Below are 12,406 nucleotides of genomic sequence, written 5' to 3'. Positions count from 1 at the left end.
TACACGTCACACACATCTACACGTCACACACATCTACACGTCACACACATCTACACGTCACACACATCTACACATCACACACACATCTACACATCACACACACATCTACACATCACACACATCTACACATCACACACACATCTACACATCACACACACATCTACACATCACACACACATCTACACATCACACACACATCTACACATCACACACATCTACACATCACACACACATCTACACATCACACACATCTACACATCTACACATCACACACATCTACACATCACACACACATCTACACATCACACACACATCTACACATCACACACACATCTACACATCACACACATCTACACATCTACACATCTACACATCACACACACATCTACACATCACACACACATCTACACATCACACACACATCTACACATCTACACATCACACACATCTACACATCACACACACATCTACACATCACACACACATCTACACATCACACACACATCTACACATCACACACACATCTACACATCACACACACATCTACACATCACACACACATCTACACATCACACACATCTACACATCACACATCACACACACATCTACACATCACACACACATCTACACATCACACACACATCTACACATCACACACACATCTACACATCTACACATCACACACACATCTACACATCACACACACATCTACACATCTACACATCACACACACATCTACACATCACACATCACACACACATCTACACATCACACACACATCTACACATCACACACATCTACACATCACACACATCTACACATCACACACATCTACACATCTCACACACATCTACACATCACACACATCTACACATCACACACATCACACACACATCTACACATCACACACACACATCTACACATCACACACATCTACACATCACACACATCTACACATCACACACATCTACACATCACACACATCTACACATCACACACACATCTACACATCACACACATCACACACATCACACACATCTACACATCACACACATCTACACATCACACACACATCTACACATCACACACATCTACACATCACACACATCTACACATCACACACACATCTACACATCACACACACATCTACACATCACACACACATCTACACACATCTACACATCACACACATCTACACATCACACACATCTACACATCACACACATCTACACATCACACACACATCTACACAACACACACATCTACACATCACACACACATCTACACATCACACACATCACACACATCACACACATCTACACACATCACACACATCTACACATCACACATCTACACATCACACACATCTACACATCACACACATCACACACATCTACACATCACACACATCTACACATCACACACACATCTACACATCACACACATCTACACATCACACACATCACACACATCTACACATCACACACATCTACACATCACACACACATCTACACATCACACACATCTACACATCACACACACATCTACACATCACACACACATCTACACATCACACACACATCTACACATCACACACACATCTACACATCACACACACATCTACACATCACACACACATCTACACATCACACACACATCTACACATCACACACACATCTACACATCACACACACATCTACACATCACACACACATCTACACATCACACACACATCTACACATCACACACATCTACACATCACACACACATCTACACATCACACACACATCACACACATCTACACATCTACACTGTCCTCAGTGTGATCAATGACCTGAGACTGGGCCTGATCCGATGCCTGACTGATAATCTCTCCGACCCCTTCAGTCCGGTTTACATTCTCTTCTTCACCATCTCGAATTTTATGATTACGTGTTTATAATCACCTTAACTCACATGAGAGTCACTTTCACACCCAATGACAGATATTTGTTCTTGTTTTAAGCATAAAACGAATCAAGCGGGTTATGACCACAGGATTCTCATTAATGGGTGAACTGGCCCTTTAAGAGACGGACCGACTGTTGATTTATTCATCCGTGACTCTGCATTATACAGGAAATTACAGTTTATGAATGGATTCTGCGTCACAGAAATCACAGAGCCCTGATTTAAGGCCATGATGTTGAATTTAAGACTTTCTGCTGCAGTTTAAGACGTTTTTAATCAAGTCAAATCGCGAAATGTGTGTCAAAATGTGTTTTGCTTACCCGCCTTGAAAGTGTTTCGGGGAGAGCTTTAAACCAGTGTTCATCGTCGTTTTAGTCATATTTCTGTCGTCTGAATTGATTTTAGTTTAGTTAAACTGTAACTGTAATCGACCCTCCCTAACACTCTCCTCTCGTTTTTATTCGTTGACGAAAATGACAGTAGTCAATTGTCATCCAAACTATTTTTCGTCAGGGAAAAACTGCTTATTAACTGTTTAATGAACCGACCGTTCGCAGTTGATTGTGTTGAGTGGTCACAGGTCTGAGGTGTGTGTGTGTGTGTGTGTGTGTGTGTGTGTGTGTGTGTGTGTGTGTGTGTGTGTGTGTGTGTGTGTGTGTGTGTGTGTGTGTGTGTGTGTTACCTTTCTGAGACTCGTGCAGCTGCAGTTTCTCCTGGTGATCCCATCCCACCGCAGACTTATCCTGACGATCCGTCTGAACGCCAAACTTCCCTCCAAAGCCCTTCACATAATCTGACACACACACACACACACACACACACACACACACACACACACACACACACACACACACACACACACACACACACACAAAAACAACACCATCACCGTCTAATGTGACATCAGCACATCTCCAGAATAAACCGCTAACAGCTCCGTTAGTTCATACATTAGTGTTTGCAGCCTTTATTAATCTCTGTTGACGTGGCGTTTCAATTCTGGTGTCAAAAACATATTCATAATATTACAAATACATACACTACATTAAATGATTCCCCTCATTTTAAATAATCTTTAAGGAACTATTGAATCCCAAAAAAGTAATTCCAGGTTAAAATCTGAATATAAAAACATAACAAATGTAAACATTATGAATAAAAGTATTAAATCTACTAAAGTGTGTTGATGTTTTCAGTGATGCCTGATGATAATAAACATATTTACACTTTTATGACAAAGACTTTTCTCTCTTAATTGTGATTAATGTCATTCCTGGATAAAATACATCATTGACTATTTTAGACCATAATGCATTTTGGTATGTCATGTGACATAATATTGTATTAAAAAGAAGAAGGACCATAAAAACATGTGCAAAGGTCAGAGAGCGTCTCTTATGATGATGATGATGATGATGATGATGATGATGATGATGATGTTTCGGTCACTGGTGCACTTTGACCATGTGTCCTTCTGATAACACTAATGACTATATTAAAAACCACAGGTGGTTGAGATAATGCCTGATTATAAAGAACAAATATTTGTTTTGGGGAAAAAGATCTGATTCCTTTATGAGTCGGGCACGTGGTGAAATGTTACCTAATGTTAATTAATGGAACCTTATTGTACAGTGTAAAGCTAAATTATTATTATTAGGGTCCAAGGGCCGAAGGTGCTGAAGTCTGTACTGATTTTATTCTTCTTTCTCTGCCCGTAAACCGCAGAGACTGAAAGCAGCATTACACATCCGCAACCATTCAATTCTTCTTTGGTGGACAGAAACATTTCAGTTTGGTTTCTAATCCTCACCATGAGCCATTAGTGCTTAGACTCTTGATTGACGCTTGCGGCTATATTTATTATTATTATCCCGACCTTCTGTTCTTCCGGTATTTTATAAACCTGTACAGTCACACAAACCTTTCTGAGACTCGTGTTTCTCCGTCTTGCCCTGGTACTCGAAGCCCATGGCGCTCTTGTCCACTTTATCCGTCTCCACTCCAAATTTGCCACCAAAGCCTTTGGCATAATCTGTAGATCCGAGACGTCAGTAATGCAGACACGGCCAAACACAGGCACAACTGTGAGGCTGGGGAACGTGGAACCAACCTTTCTGAGACTCGTGTTTCTCTGTTTTCCCCTGGTAATCAAAGCCCACAGCGCTCTGGTCCACACGGTCCGCCTGAACGCCGTAGCGGCCGCCGAACCCAGTGGCGTAATCTACAACAACACACGAGCGGATCAACATTACAGTCTTCATTCTGCTCTCTGAAGAGCTGCAATATCTGTCAGATACTCAAATACACTGCAAAACATGCTTTTCTTACTGAGGATTTTTGTCTTGTTTTCAGTCCAAATATCAAAAAAATCTTAAATTAAGAAGCATTTACTAGACAAGCTAAAGTTTTTGTCTTGTTTTGGGGAAAAATAACTCAAAATTAGGGGAGTTTTTGCTTAAAATAAGCAAAATAATCTGCCAATGGGGTAAGCAAAATAATCTTAATTCAAACAGAAAACATTGATAATTGATTTTAATTTAATTGATAATTTGACACAATGCACTTATTGTGGTCATACATGTTTTTACATTGTACTATTCCCTTACACCACACCCTACCCTTAAACTGACCCAAACCACCACACCTGTCCCTAACCCTACCCTTAAACTGACCCACACCACCACACCTGTCCCTAACCCTACCCTTAAACTGACCCACACCACCACACCTGTCCCTAACCCTACCCTTAAACTGACCCAAACCACCACACCTGTCCCTAACTCTACCCTTAAACTGACCCACACCACCACACCTGTCCCTAACTCTACCCTTAAACTGACCCACACCACCACACCTGTCCCTAACTCTACCCTTAAACTGACCCACACCACCACACCTGTCCCTAACTCTACCCTTAAACTGACCCACACCACCACACCTGTCCCTAACCCTACCCTTAAACTTACCCACACCACCACACCTGTCCCTAACCCTACCCTTAAACTGACCCACACCACCACACCTGTCCCTAACCCTACCCTTAAACTGACCCACACCACCACACCTGTCCCTAACTCTACCCTTAAACTGACCCACACCACCACACCTGTCCCTAACCCTACCCTTAAACTTACCCACACCACCACACCTGTCCCTAACCCTACCCTTAAACTTACCCACACCACCACACCTGTCCCTAACCCTACCCTTAAACTTACCCACACCACCACACCTGTCCCTAACCCTACCCTTAAACTTACCCACACCACCACACCTGTCCCTAAACCTACCCTTAAACTGACCCACACCACCACACCTGTCCCTAACCCTACCCTTAAACTTACCCACACCACCACACCTGTCCCTAACCCTACCCTTAAACTTACCCACACCACCACACCTGTCCCTAACTCTACCCTTAAACTTACCCACACCACCACACCTGTCCCTAACTCTACCCTTAAACTTACCCACACCACCACACCTGTCCCTAACCCTACCCTTAAACTGACCCACACCACCACACCTGTCCCTAACCCTACCCTTAAACTTACCCACACCACCACACCTGTCCCTAACCCTACCCTTAAACTTACCCACACCACCACACCTGTCCCTAACCCTACCCTTAAACTTACCCACACCACCACACCTGTCCCTAACCCTACCCTTAAACTTACCCACACCACCACACCTGTCCCTAAACCTACCCTTAAACTTACCCACACCACCACACCTGACCCTAACCCTACCCTTAAACTGACCCACACCACCACACCTGTCCCTAACCCTACCCTTAAACTGACCCACACCACCACACCTGTCCCTAACCCTACCCTTAAACTTACCCACACCACCACACCTGTCCCTAACCCTACCCTTAAACTGACCCACACCACCACACCTGTCCCTAACCCTACCCTTAAACTTACCCACACCACCACACCTGTCCCTAACCCTACCCTTAAACTTACCCAAACCACCACACCTGTCCCTAACCCTACCCTTAAACTTACCCACACCACCACACCTGTCCCTAACCCTACCCTTAAACTGACCCACACCACCACACCTGTCCCTAACCCTACCCTTAAACTTACCCAAACCACCACACCTGTCCCTAACCCTACCCTTAAACTTACCCACACCACCACACCTGTCCCTAACCCTACCCTTAAACTTACCCACACCACCACACCTGTCCCTAACCCTACCCTTAAACTTACCCACACCACCACACCTGTCCCTAACCCTACCCTTAAACTTACCCACACCACCACACCTGTCCCTAACCCTACCCTTAAACTGACCCACACCACCACACCTGTCCCTAACCCTACCCTTAAACTTACCCACACCACCACACCTGTCCCTAACCCTACCCTTAAACTTACCCACACCACCACACCTGTCCCTAACCCTACCCTTAAACTGACCCACACCACCACACCTGTCCCTAACCCTACCCTTAAACTTACCCAAACCACCACACCTGTCCCTAACCCTACCCTTAAACTTACCCACACCACCACACCTGTCCCTAACCCTACCCTTAAACTGACCCACACCACCACACCTGTCCCTAACCCTACCCTTAAACTGACCCACACCACCACACCTGTCCATAACCCTACCCTTAAACTTACCCACACCACCACACCTGTCCCTAACCCTACCCTTAAACTTACCCACACCACCACACCTGTCCCTAACCCTACCCTTAAACTGACCCACACCACCACACCTGTCCCTAACTCTACCCTTAAACTGACCCACACCACCACACCTGTCCCTAACCCTACCCTTAAACTGACCCACACCACCACACCTGTCCCTAACTCTACCCTTAAACTGACCCACACCACCACACCTGTCCCTAACCCTACCCTTAAACTGACCCACACCACCACACCTGTCCATAACCCTACCCTTAAACTTACCCACACCACCACACCTGTCCCTAACCCTACCCTTAAACTTACCCACACCACCACACCTGTCCCTAACCCTACCCTTAAACTTACCCACACCACCACACCTGTCCCTAACCCTACCCTTAAACTTACCCACACCACCACACCTGTCCCTAACCCTACCCTTAAACTGACCCACACCACCACACCTGTCCATAACCCTACCCTTAAACTTACCCACACCACCACACCTGTCCCTAACCCTACCCTTAAACTTACCCACACCACCACACCTGTCCCTAACCCTACCCTTAAACTCACCCACACCACCACACCTGTCCCTAACCCTACCCTTAAACTTACCCACACCACCACACCTGTCCCTAACCCTACCCTTAAACTAACCCACACCACCACACCTGTCCCTAACCCTACCCTTAAACTTACCCACACCACCACACCTGTCCCTAACCCTACCCTTAAACTTACCCACACCACCACACCTGTCCCTAACCCTACCCTTAAACTTACCCACACCACACCTGTCCCTAACTCTACCCTTAAACTTACCCACACCACACCTGTCCCTAACTCTACCCTTAAACTTACCCACACCACACCTGTCCCTAACCCTACCCTTAAACTTACCCACACCACCACACCTGTCCCTAACCCTACCCTTAAACTAACCCACACCACCACACCTGTCCCTAACCCTACCCTTAAACTTACCCACACCACCACACCTGTCCCTAACCCTACCCTTAAACTTACCCACACCACCACACCTGTCCCTAACTCTACCCTTAAACTTACCCACACCACCACACCTGTCCCTAACTCTACCCTTAAACTTACCCACACCACCACACCTGTCCCTAACCCTACCCTTAAACTTACCCACACCACCACACCTGTCCCTAACTCTACCCTTAAACTTACCCACACCACCACACCTGTCCCTAACCCTACCCTTAAACTCACCCACACCACCACACCTGTCCCTAACCCTACCCTTAAACTTACCCACACCACCACACCTGTCCCTAACTCTACCCTTAAACTTACCCAAACCACCACACCTGTCCCTAACCCTACCCTTAAACTGACCCACACCACCACACCTGTCCCTAACTCTACCCTTAAACTGACCCACACCACCACACCTGTCCCTAACTCTACCCTTAAACTTACCCACACCACCACACCTGTCCCTAACTCTACCCTTAAACTTACCCACACCACCACACCTGTCCCTAACTCTACCCTTAAACTTACCCACACCACCACACCTGTCCCTAACTCTACCCTTAAACTGACCCACACCACCACACCTGTCCCTAACCCTACCCTTAAACTGACCCACACCACCACACCTGTCCCTAACTCTACCCTTAAACTGACCCACACCACCACACCTGTCCCTAACTCTACCCTTAAACTTACCCATACCACCACACCTGTCCCTAACCCTACCCTTAAACTGACCCACACCACCACACCTGTCCCTAACCCTACCCTTAAACTGACCCACACCACCACACCTGTCCCTAACTCTACCCTTAAACTGACCCACACCACCACACCTGTCCCTAACTCTACCCTTAAACTGACCCACACCACCACACCTGTCCCTAACCCTACCCTTAAACTGACCCACACCACCACACCTGTCCCTAACTCTACCCTTAAACTGACCCACACCACCAGACCTGTCCCTAACTCTACCCTTAAACTGACCCACACCACCACACCTGTCCCTAACCCTACCCTTAAACTGACCCACACCACCACACCTGTCCCTAACTCTACCCTTAAACTTACCCACACCACCACACCTGTCCCTAACTCTACCCTTAAACTTACCCACACCACCACACCTGTCCCTAACCCTACCCTTAAACTGACCCACACCACCACACCTGTCCCTAACCCTACCCTTAAACTAACCCACACCACCACACCTGTCCCTAACCCTACCCTTAAACTGACCCACACCACCACACCTGTCCCTAACCCTACCCTTAAACTGACCCACACCACCACACCTGTCCCTAACCCTACCCTTAAACTGACCCACACCACCACACCTGTCCCTAACCCTACCCTTAAACTCACCCACACCACCACACCTGTCCCTAACCCTACCCTTAAACTTACCCACACCACCACACCTGTCCCTAACCCTACCCTTAAACTGACCCATACCACCACACCTGTCCCTAACTCTACCCTTAAACTTACCCAAACCACCACACTTGTCCCTAACCCTACCCTTAAACTTACCCACACCACCACACCTGTCCCTAACCCTACCCTTAAACTGACCCATACCACCACACCTGTCCCTAACCCTACCCTTAAACTAACCCAAACCACCACACCTGTCCCTAACCCTACCCTTAAACTAACCCAAACCACCACACCTGTCCCTAACCCTACCCTTAAACTAACCCAAACCACCACACCTGTCCCTAACCCTACCCTTAAACTTACCCACACCACCACACCTGTCCCTAACTCTACCCTTAAACTTACCCACACCACCACACCTGTCCCTAACCCTACCCTTAAACTTACCCACACCACCACACCTGTCCCTAACCCTACCCTTAAACTTACCCATACCACCACACCTGTCCCTAACCCTACCCTTAAACTGACCCACACCACCACACCTGTCCCTAACCCTACCCTTAAACTTACCCACACCACCACACCTGTCCCTAACTCTACCCTTAAACTTACCCACACCACCACACCTGTCCCTAACCCTACCCTTAAACTGACCCACACCACCACACCTGTCCCTAACTCTACCCTTAAACTTACCCACACCACCACACCTGTCCCTAACCCTACCCTTAAACTTACCCACACCACCACACCTGACCCTAACTCTACCCTTAAACTGACCCACACCACCACACCTGTCCCTAACCCTACCCTTAAACTGACCCACACCACCACACCTGTCCCTAACCCTACCCTTAAACTGACCCACACCACCACACCTGTCCCTAACCCTACCCTTAAACTGACCCACACCACCACACCTGACCCTAACTCTACCCTTAAACTGACCCACACCACCACACCTGTCCCTAACTCTACCCTTAAACTGACCCACACCACCACACCTGTCCCTAACTCTACCCTTAAACTGACCCACACCACCACACCTGTCCCTAACCCTACCCTTAAACTGACCCACACCACCACACCTGACCCTAACTCTACCCTTAAACTGACCCACACCACCACACCTGTCCCTAACCCTACCCTTAAACTGACCCACACCACCACACCTGTCCCTAACCCTACCCTTAAACTGACCCACACCACCACACCTGTCCCTAACCCTACCCTTAAACTGACCCACACCACCACACCTGACCCTAACTCTACCCTTAAACTGACCCACACCACCACACCTGTCCCTAACCCTACCCTTAAACTCACCCACACCACCACACCTGTCCCTAACCCTACCCTTAAACTGACCCACACCACCACACCTGTCCCTAACCCTACCCTTAAACTAACCCACACCACCACACCTGTCCCTAACCCTACCCTTAAACTTACCCAAACCACCACACCTGTCCCTAACCCTACCCTTAAACTTACCCAAACCACCACACCTGTCCCTAACTCTACCCTTAAACTGACCCAAACCACCACACCTGTCCCTAACCCTACCCTTAAACTTACCCAAACCACCACACCTGTCCCTAACCCTACCCTTAAACTTACCCACACCACCACACCTGTCCCTAACCCTACCCTTAAACTTACCCACACCACCACACCTGTCCCTAACCCTACCCTTAAACTAACCCACACCACCACACCTGTCCCTGACCCTACCCTTAAACTTACCCATACCAGATTTTTTAGATATTTGGACTGAAAACAAGACAAAAAGAAAAGCATTTTTTGCAGTGTACTACAACTAATGTCTGACAGAGATTTCTGAAGATTAATGGATAATGAGAGAGAGAGAGAGACTGACCTTTCTGAGAGGCATGTTTCTCAGTTTTCCCAGCGTACTCAAAGCCCATGGCCGACTGCAGAACACACACACATACACACACACACACACACACACACACACACACACACACACACACACACACACACACACACACGCGAGTTAATGAATGCAGTGACCATCTGACCGCAGAAACTCTCACTGAAGATCTGACGGTTTACCTGGTCAACACGATCCGCTTCCACTCCGTATTTCCCTCCGAAACCCTTGGAGGTGTCCGTCTGGGAGCAGTGCTTGGACAGCTTGCTCTGGTACTCGTGGCCTACGGCAGACTGCACATGGGAAACAACACACACTTCAACACACACTTCCAACACACACTTCAACACACACTTCAACACACACTTCAACACACACTTCAACACACACTTCCGTCTGAGCGATCGACAGCACAGAAACCCTTTCATCGACCCTCTTAACATCGTGTTTTAATGGTGCTTGCAATAAGTAAGCATAACTTGCTCAATTTTCTACCGATTTCCAAACTGTTTGGTTTGTTATAAACGTCAGAGATGTAGTTATGACTCTGCATACTTATGAATAATTATTCATAATTTGTTCAAGCATCCAGAATTATTAGTGCCAGGACTGGAGCTGAGGTGGGAGGTTTGGAAACACACGTGTAGAACTTTCCCATAACTCACGTCAAAAGGTGCTGAAAGGGGCGTGTGTTTACCTGGTCAACATTATTATGCATTATATTTGTGATCATATTATGGTCTTGCCTTATCCATGCGGTCCTGCTGCAGTCCGAACTTCCCCCCGTACCCGTGAGAGGCTTTGGGCATGGTGTCCAGCTCCTTCTGCTTCAGGTCACTGTGTTCAGTCGAAACCCTCTCACGCAGCTTATGAATACTGACAAATCACACAATCACACGCTGTTAAATCATGGTCATGTTCCAGGGCTCCAGACTGAGACTCAATGGGGGCATTTCACACTGGTGCCGCCACAGTGCCCAAATGATAAGAGCGGCCATTTCTGTTACACATGAGAAACACCAAGCGCCAGTGAAACCAAACCACCAAACCAGTAAATTAATTTATTCAAATTGAACAAATCGATAAACTCGCACCGATAAACTCGCACTTCCTCATAGCTCAATATTTTTTTGTGATTTTTGAGATCAAAATGACTGAATTTGTGGTGGTAATTTCCAGAAATGTGCATAATTAGGTATTTACTATATTAAGCATTTACTATATTATGTATTATATTAGATGCACAATATGCTGATGCTGTGAGACGGGTTATGGTTCTTCAGTAACACACACTGATGCTGTGAGACGGGTTATGGTTCTTCACTAACACACACTGATGCTGTGAGACGGGTTATGGTTCTTCACTAACACACACTGATGCTGTGAGTGAGACGGTTATGGTTCTTCAGTAACACACACTGATGCAGTGAGACGGGTTATGGTTCTTCAGTAACACACACTGATGCTGTGAGACGGGTTATGGTTCTTCAGTAACACACACTGATGC

General features: G+C 46.8%; 1 protein-coding gene across 1 annotated transcript in view; it reads right to left on the bottom strand.

The window, feature by feature from the left end:
* cttn (cortactin) overlaps positions 1-12,406 on the bottom strand; it is a 59,999-nt gene that overhangs the window by 24,555 nt on the left and 23,038 nt on the right. The window contains exons 4-9 of the mRNA XM_079824674.1: positions 11,646-11,775; positions 11,082-11,192; positions 10,882-10,936; positions 4,064-4,174; positions 3,875-3,985; positions 2,633-2,743 (exon numbers count right to left, since the gene is read on the bottom strand). Of these exons, the coding sequence (XP_079680800.1) occupies positions 2,633-2,743; positions 3,875-3,985; positions 4,064-4,174; positions 10,882-10,936; positions 11,082-11,192; positions 11,646-11,775 (629 nt within the window). The remainder of the gene's footprint in view (positions 1-2,632; positions 2,744-3,874; positions 3,986-4,063; positions 4,175-10,881; positions 10,937-11,081; positions 11,193-11,645; positions 11,776-12,406) is intronic.

Source organism: Gobio gobio, assembly GCF_949357685.1.
Source record: "Gobio gobio genome assembly, chromosome: 9".
Classification (NCBI taxonomy): domain Eukaryota; kingdom Metazoa; phylum Chordata; class Actinopteri; order Cypriniformes; family Gobionidae; genus Gobio; species Gobio gobio.
Note: the sequence above shows the minus strand (reverse complement) of the source record. Positions and strands in the feature narration are given on the sequence as shown.